This window comes from Balaenoptera acutorostrata, chromosome X (genome assembly GCF_949987535.1).
Source record: "Balaenoptera acutorostrata chromosome X, mBalAcu1.1, whole genome shotgun sequence".
NCBI lineage: Eukaryota > Metazoa > Chordata > Mammalia > Artiodactyla > Balaenopteridae > Balaenoptera > Balaenoptera acutorostrata.
Window position 1 is genome coordinate 17,111,342 of NC_080085.1, and position 21,966 is coordinate 17,133,307.

The 21,966-nt window shown below is 38.6% G+C and overlaps 1 protein-coding gene across 1 annotated transcript; it reads right to left on the minus strand.

Moving 5' to 3' along the window:
- EIF1AX (eukaryotic translation initiation factor 1A X-linked) lies at positions 1–21,966 on the minus strand. Its single transcript, XM_007174668.2, has 7 exons — positions 21,746–21,966; positions 13,620–13,703; positions 11,428–11,531; positions 10,286–10,336; positions 8,078–8,159; positions 6,829–6,920; positions 1–3,796 (listed from the first exon to the last, which is right to left on the minus strand). Exons 1-7 carry the CDS (start codon positions 21,759–21,761, stop codon positions 3,791–3,793), a joined length of 435 nt encoding a protein of 144 aa, XP_007174730.1. The 5' UTR covers positions 21,762–21,966; the 3' UTR covers positions 1–3,790.

Sequence of the window (21,966 nt, forward strand, 5' to 3'; positions counted from 1 at the left end):
TTGAAAGTTATTTCATATTTTATTTCTAATTGCAATAGTTTGCATCTGATTTCTTTACATAATTCCAAATGATGGGAAAGGAAACCTCCAAATCAGTACCAATCAGCTGTCATGAATCTATGGTAAAAGGACTCATTAAAGACTTAAGAATGAAAGATGACCAGAGCTATCAATATTACTAATTATAAGCTTTCTCTAAAGAAATATAGAGCAAGTTGGTACTTTGCAAAATACCTTTCTTTAAGCAATTTAGAGACTTCCATCTGTTAGTCTTATGCTGAACTAAATGAGGGTGGTAGCAATTATTTTAAATATTGTGTCGACGTGAATATACAAATATATACTCTACACGTTTCTTTTATTATAGGAACCAAAGACTGCAAGTAAAAGAAATGGTAAATAGAGAATAAAAAAGATGTGCATATTCTATCTTACACAGTCCTGGATATCAAGTGAATAGCGGCGGACACTGCTCTAAGTGGATCACACATACGAACACACATTATTAATCCTCCCAACAATTCTGTGATTCTGCAGGTACTCTTCTCATCATCTCCATCTTACAGGTGAGGAGCCTGAAGCTCAGACAAGCTGGAGAAGGTGCCTGTGGTCACCTGCAGGTAAAGGGCAGAGTGGGGGTTGCGGCACAGGCTGCCTGACCCCAGAGCCCATGTTCTTCACTCTCTACCACATGCCTCCTAAGCACTAGGCGGCTGTGGAGGAAGAGAAGACACAGTCCAACACACCCTCCAAATTCCTCGGTTCACTCCATACCTGAGAGGCTAGTGTCTTAACACACTTATAGTAAGACTTAATTCAGATTTTGTTCTTTTCTAAAATGGGAAGAGAAAAGGATGGTAGTTGAAGGTAAATAAAAAACACAAAGTGGTATGTAAAAGCTGTATAAAGGAAACTTCCCCTTACTAAGCAGGACAGAGATCTAAACATCTCACACCAATACAAATCTTTTTAATCTTTATGACAGGTAACATAAAGAACTTACTTTCATTTCAATGTGAAGCCACAGTTAATACTGGATGTTGTTAAATCTGTACACAATACAAATAAAGTATAAATCCAGCTAGGTATTTTATTTGAAACATGCTTTTACCTATTAGATTACTCACTTGCTCTGAAGTCAATACTGACAGCAGTTTGTATCTATTCAAGATGTTATGCAATGTCCTATAATTTAATATTTACACAAGATAGATGAGATTAAGTTAAACTACAAGTCACCGGGAGTTCTGTAAGCAACTATACTTACAGCCATGATTCCACAGATGTGGTGAGTAAACCGATGGCCACTCCTTAATAAAATACAAGAATTTTCATCATGCATAGTTTACAGGCTCCTTAAGAGGTGGTCTCTTTGAGAGGCTGGATTTTCAAGAAAGATTCAACAGTCAAACAATTAAATCTTGGCAAGTCTTTTTTTACACAAACACTTGGTTTGGTTATTTAGCCACCTTAGTAATACAACTTATTTATATACTCGAATTGGAAGTGGAATAAACACTGCATGAAAAATGCATGCCTATCAAACTCATTAGTAATAACTATTACACTCTCTTAGCAGTAAGAATCATTATTCTTGGATTACAAAGACTTTATTTTCTTTCAGGGCATACTTTATAGCATTGTATTATAGGAATCAAACAGTATAACAACAAAAAAGGTTTTTTTTCTTAAGGACCACTTCCATTCCTCATTTGAAATATAATCAAATCAATGAAACTAATTTCCACATTAAAGACAAGTTAGTAAAATAATTCCTCCAAGTAGTGTTGCATATGAACTACAAGTTTACCCCAACTATTTTAATCATTACAATTTGAGATTTTCTAGGGTACAACAGCACTAGATTGGGCTGTTACTACCTAGGCAAGAAAAAAAAAAGTCACCTGCAAACACGTGAATTGGGGTCAGTAAGAATCTTTAGACAAACCATATTGTTAGAGGAGGTTAAGTAGAAAAACTAATGTTTGAGTTGCACCACCCCTACCATGAACTGTAGCACAGATGCAGTCAAAACATTCTTGGTAGAACAATGTGGAGGAAAGATCTACATATACCACAAATTTACCAAAACACTTTTATGTTCAGAAACCTAAATATCTTAGGAGATTTAGATTACCGAAGAAGATGATCACTAAGTCAATTCTTCAAGGCTGGTTCCTTACGAGTATTAAAAACCAGTCCATGGTCTCAGATGCATTCCACCTAGGTTAAGTGTTCAGGAACTCCACAGAGTAAGAAACATCAACTGCAATTGTCCACTCTTAGTTTCTGTTTTTTGATTTAATGTTTTATAGTACCTCAGATTTTTATTCCAGAGTTTGCACACTTAGGAAAGGAAATTATACTAAGCATGGGATCAAAGATGTGCTTACTTAAAAAAAAAAAAAGATGTGCTTATTTTCTGAAGCCATGTGAAGGTTTAATCCTCTGTGTATTACTTTTCAATACTGAAGAGTTCTCTGGAGACCAGTAGAATAAAAGTTTCACAAGCTACATGAAGGATTTCTTTTACAGTTGCATACCACTTCAATGTGGCTAGTTAGGTCTAACTAGCCCTGCCCTTAATTTCATCTTACTAGAGTTGATAATGAAAAACTAACAAAGGGTAAATCTAAATTCCCAATAAAATACAAGCAAAAAACACCTGTACACACAATAAAATACATCCTAAACACAAAGTAAGGGTATAATATACTCTGCAGCATGATACTGTCTTTATTATATTTCTCCACTGTATGTAGTTCTTCCATTCAGAAATTGGAGACCATCTTTTCATTAAGTTGTTATTCCCTCCTCTTTCCCCAGCTTAGGGATACTTTCCCAAAGGCTTAATTTGTACAAACTGTTATGAAATTAAATTTTCATTTACACATAATTTAAGTGTTTATAAAGCACTCAAAATTGTAGCTCACATGTATATGACTTCTGAAAATAAAACGACACTTTGAACAATCTTTTTGTTCTGCAAAAATATTCTACATACATGCATATGATCAAAACAATCTTTTGTTGTTTGGGAAATTTCCTATGCACAGTAAGTTAAAAGAAAAAAAAGTTGACAACTATATCAGTATCTCCAATGTTACGATAACTGGGTGCCACCTAGTGTTTGATTTCTGCAACTACCAACTTTACAAGTTCAAAATTGCTATTAAAACTCAGGTTCTAAAAACCGCCTTTTTTGTTGATGTTTATAGTGGCAAAATAAGATCATGAAAAGAATGTATACAATATCAAAACTAGTATAAAAATAGCCACATGCTACTTAAATATGAAAAACAGACCAGTCATTTTTGACTTCAAATGCAGATTTCTGCCTCCATTAAATTGTACCAAAATCTCAAGGGAACATCCATCTAAGTAACTGGAATATACAAAAATTCACTGTACAGTAAACAGGCTAGTCAAAACTAGGGCTTAATTATAATTCATAATGCGTGTACGGCAAATGGTTTATTCAAAACATCCATTTACTTACTGGAAGTGGTCAAAGTGGGAAAGGCAGTAACGCATTTTTTTTCTCTTTTAGAAGAGCAGATGTGGTCTTTTACCCACAAGCTCCGTCACATCAAAAGAACAAAGTGGGTTTAACATTTAAGAGAATTCAGCATTACCAGTTTTTAAAGAAATACCTTAGAAACAAATCAGTCTGCTTTAACAAATTGCACTCATGCTAATGAAATTTTAATCTTCTTTAACGGGTCACAGCCAAAATCCAAATTGTTGAATAATCCTCAAAGAAAGTGGAATGTGAAAGGTTGAGTTTGACTTAGATCTGGAAGGAAAAAGAACATCAGATCAACCAAAAGAAGAATTTTTATATTCCAACAGTCTACCACATGTAAGGGACACATGCGCCCCCTTAGGCTATCTGGGAAACAAATCCAGTTTGAAGGAGGGAATCCTGAACACTAGGGTTTTCTCAATTCTGGTCTGCTGTCATTGAATCTTTACAACATCCTTCAGAATGTTATACGTTATGCAGAATATTCTCAATAAAGTTTACTATCTCCTTCCTTTTGTGCTACTGATTAGAAATTTATTTTGGGGGTGGGAAAAGACACAGGGAGTGTTACTTCCTTGAGAAACGGACAAGTGAGATACCAAATTCTCCTCCCAGTCAACCTGGTTATAGGAGTGAAGGCTAGAACACATATAAACCATTTGGAGAAACACCTTAGGGAAGAAGTAGGGTTCTCAGGTGATAAACAAAGCGACCCTTACGAAATGTCCAAGATAACTCAAATTCCTTTAATAACTACTATCTTTACTATCCCTTACTGCCAGCCTCAGTTCTGAAGAAGCACTGGCACAAACTGAGAAATACTTTTCTTAGAAAAGCTTAACCCTATCTAGATCCTCACCCTATCACCTCTGTGTATGTGGCTTCATATTGAGGTATATACTCTGACTAGGTTCTTAATTTGCTGAAAAAGGTCTTCTACCCCAGCTAAGCTGTCAAAATGTTGGGATCACCCCTTAACCTGTAACACAGTAGCTCCATGTCAGGTTCTTGTCACAGAATATCATCGATAAATCTACTGTCCAAGTGTCATTAACAGCTTAGTCACAAGAATCCTCTGGGCTCAGGGGTTTCCAAAGGGAGATAACATAAAAAATAGAATGATATGGTTCTGAAGAACCTAGGGGCAGGACAGGAATAAAGACGCAGATGTAGAGAATGGACTTGAGGACAGGGGGAGGGGGAAGGGTAAGCTGGGATGAAGTGAGAGAGTGGCATGCACATATATATACTACCAAATGTAAAATAGATAGCTACTGGGAAGCAACCACATAGCACAGGGAGATCGGCTCCGTGCTTTGTGACCACCTAGAGGGGTGGGATAGGGAGGGTGGGAGGGAGACGCAAGAGGGAGGGGATATGGGGATGTATGTATATGTACAGCTGATTCACTTTGTTATACAGAAGAAACACACCATTGTAAAGCAATTATATTCCAATAAAGATGTTAAAAAAAATAGAATGATGGATTTATTTCTTATCCCTTTTCATTTTTCTATTTTAGGGTATGCTCTGAAATACAGTACTGTATGTTTAAAAACTCATAAATGCAAATACACACTGGAGATATGTACTCAAATTTTCTTTAATTCACCATGTATTCTAAAATGGCTTGGAGATGCATCAAAATGTAAGATGGACTGAAGGATGAATAAAAGGTATAGACAGATATGTGATAAACCAAGTACAGAAATGTTAATTATAGAATCTCGGTGGTAGGTATCACTTAATTCAGACTTCCCCAAGACTAGCCTTTGTTTTTTTTCAGTTGTGTTTTTTGTTTTTTTGGGGTTTTTTTGGCCGCACCGTGTGGCTTGTGGGATCTTAGTTCCCTGACCAGGGATCGAACCCAGGCCCTTGGCAGTAAAAGCACAGAGTCCTAACCACTGGACCGCCAGGGAATTCCCAATCTTTGTATTTTTGAAAAGTTCTGGTAACTCTGTTGCACAAACAATCCCGGTCAGGAACAACTACTCTAGGTATACTAAAATTTCATCTTTGAATAAAATCAAACATTAGTACTATTATTTTTAGATTTATATACACAGGTGTTCCTGAACTACATTTTTATTTAAAAGGGTTTAAAAAGAAGAGCCCAACCCAGATTTAAGAGTAACTTATAATACCACCCCAGTTATTAAACAGATTTATATTGTCAGAAACTAAGTTTAAATTTCATTTAAATATTTTAACAGCAGAAGGGCAATGAGGCACTTATTCTTGTGAGCATTACTGCTTTATTGTGAGAAAAAACAACGCATTTTCCTCAAAATTAACACACCAACTCCAAACCAAGAGTTTGCCAATAGTGCACATCCAACAGATAAAATAATATAATTGGCAAAAGGCCTCAATTTTAAGAGGGCGCTTTTTTTTTTTTTTGGTGGCCGCGCAGGCATAGCTTGTGGGATCTTATTTCCCCGACCAGGAATTGAACGCAGGCCACCACAGTAAAAGCGCCGAGTTCTAACCACTGGACCGTCAGGGAATTCCCTTTAACAGGGCTTTTAATGTTATGTTGTAATTCCAACGCTTCATATGAAACTGGTTCAAACAAGATTATTCTTCTAACATACTAGTGCTTCAATTAAGAGAAGGCACGTTTGTATAACACAGGGAATATAGATAGCCAATTATAATAACTATAAATAGAGTATAACCTTTAAAAATTGTGAATCACTGTGAACCTCCCTGGTGGTCCAGTGGTAAAATTCCGTGCTCTGAATGCAGGGGGCCCGGGTTCGATCCCTGGTGGTCCAGTGGTAAAATTCCGTACTCTGAATGCAGGGGGCCCGGGTTCGATCCCTGGTCGGGGAACTAGATCCCACATGCATGCCACAACTAAGAAGTCTGCATGCCACAACTAAAAAAAAAAATCCCACATGCCTCAAGTAAAGATCCCGTGGGCCACAACTAAGACCTGGCACAGCCAAAATAAATAAATAAAATAAATAAATATTAAAAAAAAAATTGTGAATCACCTTACAGTACACTTGTAACTTACATAATATTGTACATCAACTATATCTCAATAAAAAAGGCCAGTTTCTTTGATAACATCTTGTATTTCTCATAACTGTCTGCTAAATTTCTTAATAGCTATCTCTCTAGACACTCTTAACTTAAACAAGTTGAGATTCCAATGCCTAGCATTCATATTGCCAAAGCAAATATTGACCTTTTTAAGAAGAAATACTGAAAAAGATGATAAAATTCTCAAAGCATAAACAGTTTGACTAGCACAAACAAAAGTTGAAAAACTCAAGGTGAAAAACGCTACTTACATCATCAATGTCTTCATCATCATCTCCAATGTCATCAAACTGGATTTCATCATCATCTCCAGGACCAAATGTATCAGTTTCATTGATTTTAGCTAAAGAAACAATAACAAATATACTCATATAATATAACCAAGATGTTAGTAAAATGAATAAACTGCCCACTAAAAGAAGTGGTTGGATATCAAATGTTGAAGTATAAAAGGAGACTCTTACAAGTCAAACTTTTAATTTAAGTTTCATTACCAAAAAGATCCTCTTAACTTCTACCTAACAACCCTAGTATATAGAACAGTATTTTACACAACAAAATCTCTAAGTCAAAATGGAAACAATTTTCTTTTGCTCACAAAGGTATTTTTAGTGAGGCAGGCTCTAATTACACAAATTCTAAAGCTATTACAACTTCCAGCTACACTTCAAAAAACGTCTGAGCACATGCTAACAAGCCACAAATCATCAGATAAACTCATCAATCAGAAAAATTTGGTCAAATCATGCTTATCCCTAAATAACAAAAATGAACCAGGAAGCGCTAGTCCTATTCCCAGATATATTAGCATTTCCTAGATTGGAAATGCCAAGTAAATAATTTCAGCAGGATTTTCATGCTCAAGTAAAATTATACTTTTCTTGATAATATGCAACAGAACCAAAAAATAAAAATAACTTCCAAGCAAAAAATGTAGGCTTACAAAATAGTATGTAAAGTCACTTCCCCTTTGATGAGGTCATGAGAAACTTATTTTTATTTAAGTTTTATGCGTTAAGAACGCATAACTTTTGTACTGCAGGGGAGAAACAAAAAACGTTGATTTAACAAAATCCTATGCATACTATGACACTAGGGTAAGATGAACTGAAAACTGACTTTTTAATAAAAATCGACAACAGTACCTAATTGTTATCCTTGCTTCACATTTAAAGTAGATGAATAATGACAGTCTCTTTAGAAAGGAACTTTGAAATAAATACTATAACAAATTTATTCCGTTGACTGGCATTAGGCAGAAGTTTAGGGCTTATAAAGGATAATTCCTCACCAAAAGTATATTTATTAGGAACAGAATCCCAGCTACTTTTTTCTTAAGGTGTCTAGTATTATGAAGCACAGGCAGGCATACTTGGAATGAATCACGTAAACTCAAAACTAAACATGCAAAATCCACAAAATTCTACCAAAATTCCTTCATCTAAATACCACCAGGTAATAACACCATATAACAGGTTAATGTAATATCTCAGACATTACCATGTTCTGGAAGTTCGCCATATGCCTTCAGACTTCTAGCCTCATCTGCATTGTATTTTAAAATTACATCAGCTTTATTATCCTTAAAAAAGAGACAAATAAGATTTACAAATGATTATGCCAAAATATTATCCGTTATTTCATAAATTAGTTTCAAACTGGATAAAAAATTAAATTTCACTGTTGTGTTATAAACTCCTCTCCTTTTTCTAAACATTTAAAGTTTTCTCCTACCCTCTGAAAAACATCCTTGGGTTTAACCCAGTATAAAGAAGCTTGCATGCATAAATGAGTAATGATCAACAAGCTTAGGGAAGACAGTTATAGATTTCACTTCAATAAGAGCAGAACTGTACAGACCCAATCTTTTGGATTATTTATAGTTACCCTTTGATTAGAAGTCTTTTGAAATACAAAAATTCCCTGGGACCATAATTTACAGGTGATTAAATACTCTAATTCAAAAATTGAGACTGGTGTAATGACCCAAGGAAATTATTATACCTTTCCAGGTATCAGTGGTTCTTAGGGTACAAATCCATCAGAATCGCCTATGGAGCTTTTACACCTCCTGAAGGCAGATAAATTAGGATATGTGGAGTGAAGCCCATGAGTGTGTATTTGTAAAAGATATGGGTATTTCTGATGCACGTGTCCCACTGAAAACTAATGCTTCAGAATGTTCACACTTCCCCATCCGAAAGGAATCTGACTCAGTTAAGGAAGAAAAAAAGGGTTGAAGCTGATTGTTTCAACTTCAAAAATTCTTAAAGGCAACGTTAAGTGATCACAGTGATCCAAGAATGGTGTGATTCAGACCAGCACTTCTTAAAACGGTAATGTGTACAGAAGCCCAAGGGGATTCTGGTTAAAATGCACATTCTGATTTAGGAGGCCTGGGGTGAGGTCCAAGAATCTGCGTTTCTAACAAGTTGCCAAAGCTAGTGATGCCACTGGTCCCTGTACCACCCTTTAAGTGGCAGGGGCATAAAAGAAGGATCATGGGAGATTAAGAATTGGAAAACTTAACGTGGCTGTCATTTTATAGTATGAATGTTACACCATTCAGAACCTTGATTTCCTTATCTGTCAAACAGGGAACTAACTAATTCTTCCTACTTCTGGGGTTATCTTTAGGATCAAAAGAAGAAAATGGACACTAAAATGGTATGAGTTTAAAGCAGGCTATCTTAACCTCAGCACAGTTGCTATTTTGGGCCACATAATTCTTTGTTGTAGGGACTGTCCTGTGCATTGTAGAATGTTTAGCATCACCCCGGTCTCTATCAACTAGATGACCAGCACTGACCCCTACCCCCAGGTGTGAAAACCTGAAATGTCTCCAGACACTGCCAAATGTCCCCTGGAGGAAAATAATCACCCACGGTTGAGAACCATTGATTTAAGGTAAAGATTTTAATTCTTTATTCTAGAACATATTATTTTAAAAAATCAAAGTACGATCAAAGTTATAAAAATAGAAACACGATCACTCAAAATGTAAATACATTGTGATGAGTTCCAATAGGTGGAAACCAAATGGATTTCATAGCCCTACCATGAGTAGAGTCTCCAGGTTGAGATCATGAAGGGCAACTACCATTTTCTTCCTAAGTGCTCATCTAAATTTAGAGCACATACTTTTATCATGGTTTGTACTGCAATTACTTGTGTGCCTGTCTTACCCTCTCCACTACCAGGCCATAAGCATTTTGTGAGATGACAGCTTGACTCATTCAGTTGTATCCCCTAGAGTAATGATTTCCAGATTTTGATTTCAAGACGTATAAGTTAAAAAAAAAAAAAAAAATGGGGGCAGGCAGTCCAACATAAAGTTATTTTTATCTTGCCAACTAAGAACACCAACAAAACCACCACAATATAGTATCCCTCATTCCAAAAAAGGGAACTTTTTAAATATCAAAAAGGGAAAAAGGACTATTTAGCTTCATGAAAAATTCACACTGTCTGTGATTCTTCTATAGTGAAAATGCAGACTCCACAGACTGGCATTTGGGAACCATGATCCCTGGGGTACCTAGCGCAATGCCTAAGACAGAACTGGCCCTTAAGAAATGTTTGTTGACACAACGGTGAATAGCATACTGGCCTGGAACTGGTCAAATATGGTTATGACTTATGTTCTAAACATTAATTGCTCATAAAATTCAAGCAAGTAAACAATGAAAATTTTAATTTTGTTTTTACCTGGTAGTCCCGTAGACCAACCAATATAATGTCTGAGGTATTTATCCAGACCTATTAAAGTCACAGAAGGTTACATTTAAAATAATAATAATCAACCAAGAGCAATGTTGAGTCAGTCTTCCCATAAAATACACATACTATTCACCCAACTGTGAGTAAAGTACCCGTATTTAGAATTAGGGGGAAAAACTACAGTAAGCAGCTGAGCCACTTTCAAATTTTCTATAATTTGGGATATTAGAAAAATAACAATCTTATTTAACTACTTGACAGTTTAATAATTCCAGAGGACCAATGATTAGTTTAGAAATTAAGGGATTCTTAATACTGAACCCCTCTAAGTGGTTAGTTATCCATTACAACATATGAGAACAGTAAATTAGGAATGTGGTTTTATCTCCCTCCCTCCCTCCCTCCCTTCCACCCACCCAAATACACACAGGAAACGGAACTCCTTTAGTTTGGTAACATGAGCATTAACAAGCCAAATTTTTAAAAAATCATTAAGCCAGGGTTGGAGCGACTTTTAACCAACCTGATCAATAAATCTGCCTGAACACCTACCCTGATGAGAAATTAATCACTACTTTCCAAGGCAGCCCATTCCTGATCTCAATTCAGGAAATTTAACATTAATACAACACTTATTTACTGTAATTCATATTCAAATTTTCTTAACGCTCCTTACAGCTACTTCCCCCACCCTCAAAACAGAACCCAAACAAGGGCCACCTACTGCATTTAACCATTGCGTCTCTTTAATCTCCTTTACATTGAAATAGCCCGCCTTGCTGTTATTTTTCCTTTCATGACATTAACATTATATATATTAGGAGTCAGGCCATTTGTTTTGCAGTGTGTCCCTCAATTTGGACTTGTTAATTGTTTCCTCATGATTAGATTCAGGTTAATCATTTTGGGGCAGGAATACAACATAGGTGATATAAATGAGTCTTTAGACAGATACCTGTATAAAATTACCATCAAAGATCTTGCTGTTTTGACTTAGAGGTAAATCACTGTTCTACTGAAATCTTTTGGGAACTTACAAAAATGAGGTCCTCGGCCCATAAAAACCTTAGAGCCACTTTTTCCCCTTAACCATAATTTTATATTAAAGTAAAACAAGTCTCCACACTTACCTTTTTTCTCAGTTTCCCTCTGATGTGACATAACCTCTTTACACCATCAAAACACATCGCTTCTAATCGTCCATTTCCCAACATTTTGATTACTTGAGCATACTCTGGAGGAGGGAAAAGTAAAGGGTATAGGATATTGCTGAATTTTTGATAAAAGCAACTTAAAAGTCCACGTACAATTGATTAGTACAGGTGTGTTGCTTAGGAATAAGTATATGCAGTAAAATAAGTACAAGGGAGTGATAAAACACCAAGCTAGTTAATGCGAGAGCCAGAACCAAGACTGTGTAATGCCATTTCTATGACAAGCTGTCCCTGCTATCAGAAATATTTTAGTTATCTACTCATTTTGAGTTAAGTGGACTGTCCACTGTCTTCATGACTGTATGCTTTACTTCTGGAGATCAAGGTGGCCTGTCCCAAAATGTACACTAAAATGTATCTCATCAATCTCTCACTTTGGATCCTCGCCCAATTTTGGTCTCCTTTCCCTCAGAGGAGGGTTAGCCTTTAGAGGCTAACTGCAACACAATATTTGGTACACTGGCAAATAAAAAGCAGCTTATATGTTATTAACGTCTTTGTTAAATTAGAATATCTTAGTGATTATTCTGAAGTTTTTGTAAAGCTGAAAAGATGTTCCCAGACAAAATGGCAAACTTTTAATCAAAAATCTTTCCAAAAGGGTACCCAGGAAGCCACGCTACTTCACTGCAACTTGAAAAACTGAGATTATGAGCAGTGGCTTGCACACGGGCCGTCTCTTCTGTCATTAAATGACAGAAGACCGGAGGTGGGGAGGTGGGGTCACTTCAGAACCTTTAGTTTACTCAAGTTGTATGCAAGACTGATCCCCAAAGAGGACATCCACCAATTTGTAAATACACCGAAACAAAACTTTCAAAGGCTCAACTGTGGTGTTGACAAGTGGAAGTGAGTTACTCAGACTACAGTGAACCTAGCACCCACCTAGGGCCTCAACATGGTTGGGCCTCTCTTCCAAAGTGGGGGGAAAACATGAAAAAGAAAAAGTAATGGCAGTCAAAATAAAGTCAACTGCTAAAGGAGGCAAGAATCAAGGGTAAGAAATAAAAGGGTCTTTTGGCCAAATAACATGTTTCATCTTTAGTGGCTTATATATTCACGGCATGAACAAATCTACCAAGTTCTATAAAAAGATAATTAGAAAAAGTTCTTTGTTAAAAACTGCTGGAAATTACTGGGATAACTAGAAAAATTTAAATATGGACTATTTACTAGATAAATAATATATTCACATTAAAATACCTGAGTGTGATAATCCTACTATAGTTATGTGAGAGAATATACTTGTTCTTAAGAGACACATGATGAAGTAGTAAGGGAAAAGTATCATGATGTCTTCAACTAACTTCCAAATGGTTCAGGAAAAACACACACACACGCACACAAAGATGAAGGGGTTAAAGGAATTCATGGTACTTATACTGCAACTCTTCTGAAAGTTTGAAATTACTCAAAATAAAAACATGGGAAATGGGGATATATGTATACGTATAGCTGATTCACTTTGTTATACAGCAGAAACTAACACACCATTGTAAAGCAATTATACTCCAATAAAGATGTTAACCGCCCCCCCCAAAAAACCCAAAAAAACTCTCAAAAAACAAAAACAAAACAAAACAAAACATGGGAAACTAGTGTTTTGTATCTGGCACTTAACAAAAATCTTAATCGGTTTGAAAAGGTCAATTGTTCAGTTTCATTTTATTATATTTTATGAATTTACATGCCTCAGATGCATTCCTCAAATACCCATGGTCTACTGAACACACTATGTAGCACCATTCGCTATCAAAAAAAGTCTACTAAGTCGTGGAATTGTCAACCATAGCTTTTGAGGCTTAATTCCCTCTGAACTGTTCAATTCATTCTTAGTTATAACATGAGTGTTCACATAAAACAGTGAAACATACACATTTACAGAAATGCCATCAATCCTCAGCGCACGCTGAGTATACCAAGAAATAACTACCAGAAGAAAGGCTCTGGAGAAGTGTGGGGGATGAGAAATGGAGAAGAGCAAAAGGGGACATGCGATCTTTTGCTCAGGATTATGAACAGTATCTCTTTTATGTTGAGGAATTGAAAATCCTTACTTAAGGAAGAAAACGATTACTGAAAGAAACCTAACTTATGAAAATGCTTACCTTGCCCATCTTCTTTGAACACCAGCTCTCTCTTTTCAGATTCATTCTCATTCTTACCTCTGCGTCTATTTTTACCTCCTTTACCTAATGGTTTTAAAGAAAAAGACATTAATTATCTGCAAAGCAGAAAAAGAAACTAAACTAGGGCTTACAGAATGTTCTTTAAAAGCCACTTAAATTATAAGAGGTACAATCTACTATGTGTAAAATAAATAAGCTACACGAATATATTGTACAGCACAGGGAATATCGTATTTTATAATAACTTTAATCGGAGTCTAATCTACAACAATACTGAATCACTATGACGTACACCTGAAACTAATATAATGTTGTAAACCATACTTCAAACAAACAACAAAAACCTGAAAAAAAAAGAAAAATCAAAAAATTCACCTAATTTGGTCATGTATCTCCAATCATATTAAACATATACATATTGTCACTTCCCTACCCTTCCTGGAAATCCCTTTTGGGATATTGCTGACATAAAATACAAACAAACCAAAAGGAGGTATCATAAATATAACGACTACTTGGCTGAGTACACTGCTCAGTAAACTCCTCCTACAGTGGCCCACAAGGACCAAGGAGGGATATATAATGGATCATGATAAATTTTATAAAATAGGGTCTCTCTTGTACCTGCTCCCCCAAATGAAAGGTCTGTGTGCAAACAGAAGATAACTGGGCCGGGGCTGGGAGGGGTAAGGTTTTAGCAACTGGAAAGGGACACTGATTTTGTGGCAGTAGAGGGAGAGCAACAAGTCTGGCAACCCCGAGAGTTTACATTTTGTCCTACAGCTGTAGGATACATCAAGCAAGTTAAAAAGCAAGGTACTAATTGCCTGAACTTGGAAGTAACCAAGATGTCCTTCAGTAGGTGAAAGCATAAACTGTGGTACTTCCATACAATGGAATACTATTCAGCAATAAAAAGAAATGAGCTATCAAGCCCCCAAAAGACATGGAGAAACCTTAAATGTATATTACTAAGGGAAGGAAGCCAATCTGTAAAGGCTGAATAGTATGATTCCAACCATATAACATTTTTGAAAAGGCAAAACTATAGAGAGAGTAAAAAGATCAGTAGTTGCCAGCTGGGGAGCGGGGAAGGAAGGACAGGTGAATAGGTGAACAACACGGGATTTTTAACGCACTATGGTACTGTAATGGTGGATACATGTCACTATATATTTGTCAAAAATCCATAAAATGTACAACACAAAGAATGAACCTTAATGTAAACTCTGGACTATCTATAGTGGCTCATGTAAGATATTAATAATAGAGGAAACTGGGAGGGTGGGAGTTGGAACTCTGCAATTTCTGCTCATTTTTCTATCAACATAAAACTGCTCTAAAAGACAGTCTATTAAAAAACAGTAAAAATCAAGGTACACTAGGAATGCAATCAGCAAAATCTAGCCAGGGGGTGGGGGACGACGACGACAACATGGGGACGAATCCACAAGACAATCTGTTTTCTTCAACAGATACATTATGAAGAAAAAAACCCCCACAGATGGATGAAGAACCTACAGGTTAGAAAAGACTTAAAAGATATCAACCAATGACAATGTATAGCCCATATGCGGACCCTGATTTGGTGTGGATGGTGCAAGTTTAGCTGTGAATTAATGATGTCTGAGGCCAGGAGTTGAGCACATGGAGGTTCATTATACTAGTCTGCTTTTGTATATGTTCAAAATTCTTCATAATGTAAGTTTAACAACAGATAGAGCAAGCTGAAGAAGAGTATAAAGCTACCATTGTGTAAAAAAGGGAAATTCATATTCATACTTCCTTATATATAAAATATATCTGGAAGGGCACATACAAAAAAGTTAATGACTGCCTGTGAGAAGAACTCATTGGCAAGAGGACACACTTAGGAAAGACATTTCATTCTACACTTTTTGAAACTTGAATCGTGAATTTTACTATTCAAAAATCTTAAACAGTTCAACAAAAAATAGAGGTGTGGGGCTTCCCTGGTGGCGCAGTGGTTGAGAGTCTGCCTGCCAATGCAGGGAACACGGGTTCGAGCCCTGGTCTGGGAGGATCCCACATGCCGCGGAGCGACTAAGCCCGTGAGCCACAATTACTGAGCCTGCGCGTCTGGAGCCTGTGCTCCGCGACAGTGAGAGGCCCGCGCACCGCGATGAAGAGTGGCCCCCGCACGCCGCAACTGGAGAAAGCCCTCGCACGGAAACGAAGACCCAACACAGCCAAAAATAAATAAATAAATAAATAAATTAAAAAAAAAATAGAGGTGTGACATGATCCTTTGGGTGGGAAAACTGGTAAGAAGGTCACTGTCCTTATTACACATAGAATGAAGCACACCTAGCCTGACCATGAAGAGGAAGGGACAAATAAGAGGACTACTTCTGACATGGAAACAAGATGGGAATTGTGACCATATGTGGAGGGAGGAATAAAGGATACATGGAGCTTTCACAGAACTTCTCAGGATCTCAATTCCAGCCTCTATAAAATGAGGGAGTTAGAACAGAAGATTCAAGTGCCTCTATATTCTTTCTACCATGTAGGATTCTAGAATTCTTCTATCTACGGGTGGCCTTAAAAATCTGTACCCTCCCTCCCATTTTCCATACTTTAAATAATGACACTGCTGATCATTTCTCAACTCTTTTTCTGACTTTTAAAGGGCCACTTGCACTATTCTTGACCTTTCATCACCCCTACCCCTTCACTATGCCTATCCCTTTGGAGCTTCATTAAGTCCAAATTCTCAGCTTCTGCTTACCTACTTTCTAAGGAAAAATTTCTCTCACCTACCACTTCTATGCTAAGAATTTTACATCTCACCCTACTATTTCAACTAAGCTTTGGCCTCTTATTCCTAATGTGAGGCTCAGCACACTTCCAGTGAATGGGCTACTGTCATTCAAATTTTACTCAAAACTCAAATTACTTTCTTTTACAAAGTTGGTCCTTAATAAACATCCTTATTTCTGTTAGTGGTAACATAACTACCTTAAAGAATATAAATCTTTCAACCTATAAACATGACAGCAATCTACCTCTCAATACTCCTCTTCAATTTCCCGATGCTTCAATCCAAGCAGACTTCTCGCTGTCCCAGTAACTCGCCCTTAACAAGCTTATGCCTATGAGATAGGCACTATTTTGTCGTTATCTCACAAGAGAGAATGGAGAGCTGGTATTTGCATCAGGCAATATCACCCCAGTGACTATGCTCTTAACCAGTATGCGGTAATGCCACCCATTTACTTGTCACAATCACCCTATGAGGTAATAAGTCATTTACGCCCAGTTTACCAGTGAGTTTACTGAAGCTCAGAGAAGCAACACACTTACTATTAGTGACTGGGGGTGACCAGATCCAACCTAATCCTTTTTTGTTCCTGGCCCCCACATTAGGGTATCTCTCCACAGCATTTTGTTCCCATTCTAGAACCTAAACCACATTGGCAGCCATTCCAAAAGACAGAAGAAAGGTGTTAAGTGGTAGCGTTACTAAGGGACTCACGGGAAGAGCCTGGAAGCAGCAAAAACAGGTTCACAGCCCAAACAGAATAAAGAACGTGTACCTGGCCACTGCAAAGACAGACTCTTAACTTCTTGAGTCATGTGCACTTACTCTGTCCCGGGGGCAGTCTCACAATGCTCTGTGCTATGTTCGGCAGGCCTCTACAATGTCCTGACCCACCCAGAGTCCTCAGAGCTCATTTCCTAGAAAGAGAAAAGTATCCTCTGCTTCAAGCCACCAACCATGCCAAATCTTCAAAGCAGAGTGGGCATTAGGGCAGGTATCACACCTACTTTGTTTACTGAGTTACATACTTAGTTGGAAAATTCTTTGAATCAATCACTCAAGAGTAGTCCATACATTCCTAAAGGACTGGTGATTTTAAAACTAATAGTAGTAACTTCTTTGAAGTGTGGGAGCACCTTACCCCAACTGCTCTTCATAAGCGGGCCCAAGGCTATCTTTTTTCCCTGAGGTAATAAACTGATAGAGTCTAGAGAATTCTATAGGAAATAAGCTGGTAAGAATCAGTCCAAAGCAAGTCATTCAACACACCGTTAGTGGCAACTTATACCCTTACATGTGTAAACATCACTACGATTATATTCACAGGCTCTGGCTTTTCCAATGAATAAAAACAGAAAAATAATCATGAATTTATTTCACATTAGTAAACCCCATCTAATAAAACTCAGGAGTCTTGAAAAGTACTGTTCCTCTAAGTAAGATAACAACTAAAGATAACAGATGGGTTTTACAACTGTAGAAATGCTAAACACCAAATTCAGAATGGTGGCTACCTCCTGGAAGCGATGAAGAGAGGGAGGGGAAGGGGACTGGGGAGGGGAACACAGAGGGCTTTAACTGAATCTGTGTTGTAATTCTCAAGTTCAGAGTAATGGGTTGATCCCCAGGCGTTCTCTGCGTTATTTATATTTTTTTGTATGCCTCAAGTGTTATTTATAAAAGGATGATTCATTGCTTGTCAATTTATACCAGAATTAACCATACCCTGATCATCCCCTTCCCTATTTTATTGCCATGTAATGAAATGAACTTTAAAGGAGGTTAGTGAACTAGATGTGTTTTAATGTAGTTCAGTCCCTGTTGGAACCAAAGGAGAGCCTATTATTCACCCAAGGGTGGAGTCAACAGAAGGGAGGTGACTTAATCCAACAATTATTTACTGAGCATTTACTAAGTGTCAAGTGCTGGCAACCCAATGTGGCTTCTCATTGCAGTGGCTTCTCTTGTTGCGGAGCATGGGCTCTAGGCGCGCAGGTTTCAGTAGTTGTGGCATGTGGACCCAGTAGTTGTGGCTCACGGGCTAAGCTGCTCCGCGGCATGTGGGATCTTCCCGGACCAGGGCTCGAACCCGTGTCCCCTGCATTGGCAGGTGGATTCTTAACCACTACGCCACCAAGGAAGTCCGAATCGCTTGCTCACTTTAAAGTGGCTAACTTTATGTGATGTGACTTTCACCTCAATAAATTAAAAAATATAGTATACGATATTAGGTATATTATATACGTACACTCTATACACCCTTGAGACAATAGGGTAAATTTGAAAATGGACTGGATGTTGGACGACGTTAAGAAATTATTGTTAGAAATTTAGCATTGATAATGCAACTGTAAATATGTCCCTCTGCCATTTGGGCCACTGACACCGCAAAAGCCCGCCCTGAGCTGTGGGCCTCCGGGAACCCCATCCAGCCCGAAGTTGAGCACCTGTGCTGGTCCTGCAGCTTTCCTCTCGGAGCTTCCCCACCCCGCCCTTCCCCTTGGCCCGCTGCTGCCTGTTAGGCCCTCCCGCTGGGAGGCTGCCGAGGGCAGGCTGGAGCAGAAAGGGGATTTGCTTCTCGGTTTTACTGGCATAAACTCAGCAGCAGTCTTCTCCTGGCTCTAACTGCTTTCAGTGGTTGCAGATGATTTCCTTTTGCTTTGCCCCAGAACCAACCTCACAGGGTCCTCAAAGGCCCTGCTATCGACAGCGCTCCCTCTTTAGAGGTCTGGGCCCCTCCTCCAAGTTTTGTCAGGTTTGTTTATTTGTTTGTTTTTCTTTAATTGGAGTATAGTTGATTTACAATATTGTGTTAGTTTCAGGTGTACAGCAAAGTGATTCGGTTATACATATATATGTACATATCTAAATTCTTTTTTTCCGATTCTTTTCCATTATGGTTTATTACCATGAATTCAAAATATTGAATACAGTTCCCTGTGCTCTACAGTAAATCCCTGTTGTTTTTGTCAGTCTTAACAATAACAACCTCTCTCCTTTTTTCCCTCCAGTTCTAGGAGCCATAGCTGTTTCTAGCAATTGCTACCTTAGGGTGGTTCCCTTTTTGCCTTTTCAGCTCTCCAATACATGGGTTAACCAACCTTTATATTATAATGATTTTTTTTTGATGTGGACCATTTTTAAAGTCTTTATTGAATTTATTACAATATTCCTTGTTTTATGTTTTGGCCGTGAGGCATGTGAGATGTGAGATCTCAGCTCCCCAACCAGGGATCGAACCCGCACGCCCTGCACTGGAAGGCGAAGTCTTAACCACTGGTCCACCAGGGAAGCCCCCTATTCTTTATATTAAATTTTGTCTGTGAAAATAACTTTTACTGCTATCTTTTGACAGGACCTGACTGATGCATCAACTGCAGACAGTTATTCATTATATTTGCTTTATAGCTTATTGTATGTCTGAAATCTTTCATTCTAATATTTTCATTTTACCATTTTAACTAGCAACCAAAAAATATAAGGTAGCTAGGAATAAACCTGACAAAAGATGCACATGAAATGTAAGGAGATATTAAATAACACCTAAATAAAGGAAAGATATACTACATTCATGCATGGGAAGACAAATATCCCTAAAGATGCCAATCTTCTCCAAACTAGATACTACTTCTCCAATAGTAGTATCTAGTTTGTGTCTTCTCCAATAGATACAATCTTCTCCAATAGATACTACTATTGCCCTTCAGAACTTACAGTCTAGTGAGGAAATCGGAAATCTCATAGCCAGAAATAGAGGTGAAAATAAGATACCTATTGAATGGATCCAGTTACCATCTCAGAGGGGATAAAAGATTATGTAGGTTACAAGAATACCATGACTTTGAAAACACTATTTTGTCACCCCGTCTTTACCAGAATAATTAGCAGTAAAATACTCGCTACAAAAAGGAACTGCAAGTAAGAGGGCAGTGAGGTGGAGTGCCCTGAGAGAGCTGCACCAAATCTCGCACAGAACTGCAACCAAATACACCAAGGAATAAAAAGAGCAGTGACAGCTACAAAGAGGAAATGAGGTAGAATCCCTGGAACCAGCTGTGAAGTAAAAAAGAGAACAGAGTAGGCCTGGGTCAGGGCAGGGGTCTCAAAGATGACTAATCAAAGGAAACTTGTGGGTTGTGAAATATGCCTCTCCTGTAGGAAAATACCTTTTCCCTGTTTCGACTTCCACAATTTCCTTTGAGAAACTGTAAGAATACTGAAGACAGAAACACCGTTAAGTCTTTTTTTTTTTTTTTTTTTTTTTATTTATTTATTTTTTAGCTGTGTTGGGTCTTCGTTTCGTGCGAGGGCTTTCTCTAGTTGCGGCAAGCGGGGGCCACTCTTCATCGCGGTGCGCGGGCCTCTCACTATCGCGGCCCCTCCCGTTGCGGGGCACAGGCTCCAGACGCGCAGGCTCAGTATTTGTGGCTCACGGGCCTAGTTGCTCCGCGGCATATGGGATCTTCCCAGACCAGGGCTCGAACCCGTGTCCCCTGCATTGGCAGGCAGATTCTCAACCACTGCGCCACCAGGGAAGCCCCACCGTTAAGTCTTAAAAAAAGGAGAATTTCTTTAGGACTGTTCTGCTTTTACCTAGATTAGGCCTTCCATTTTGCAAATTCCAAATAAAATTATCCTCAAATCTGATAGTTTGTGAATGTTTGTCCTAAGAATGGAAGGAACTTAAAGGTCTTTACTCCCACCACAATATATACCGATCTGGAGCAAAAGTTGAAAACTTGGCTAAATACGGAACAGGTGTTCTGGGGAAAAGAAAACCCCGTAAAACGATGGGTAAGAGTAAGTCTCTAGAGAGGAACCTTAATGCATCAAGGTTTCGCCCACTATTTACAAAAGAGAGAGGGAGTAGTCTCAACAATACCCAACAACTGCCCGTAAAGAATTCCATGCAGGAGTACCTGATGGCCACTTAAAACAAGCATCACTCTTTGAAAGTTAAGAACTGCCGGGAAGGCCAAAGACGCCCATTTGCGAAGCCCAGGCGGCCCCGGGGGAAGTCTCCCCACAGGTCCCTATAGTGCCGCGGTCAGTCTGGCGCGAATCTGGAGCAGAGGCACACGTTCTCCCGCAGGAGGCCCTACAAAAATGGCGTCGGCTCCACCCCAATGTGACCAAACTGGAAGACAGGAGTAACTTCCCAGCTCCTCTCCCGAGCCCAGAATCGCGTCCGGATCGCCCAGCTGCGTGCAGGCAGGGCGGAGAGGAAGGTTACTGCCGCCTAGGAGATCCGGAGGCCGCGTGCAGAGCCGGGGAGACCGGGCCGAGCGGAGTCGTGGTCCCGGGGTCTAGGCGGCATTACCTTTATTCTTAGGCATGGCGGTGACGACGGCCTCACTGCGTCTCCGACTCCTATCTGGGTGGCGGCGGCGACTCCTCCGAGGGGCGACGCGTGGGACAGCGTGACACGAAGCAGGCGGGGGAGAGCGGGTCGCGTGCGCGAGAGAATCTTACGACCGAGTTCCTCCGAGATCAGCCTGCACCCACGCTGGGCCGCGACAAATGGCGTCGCGGCTGCTTGCG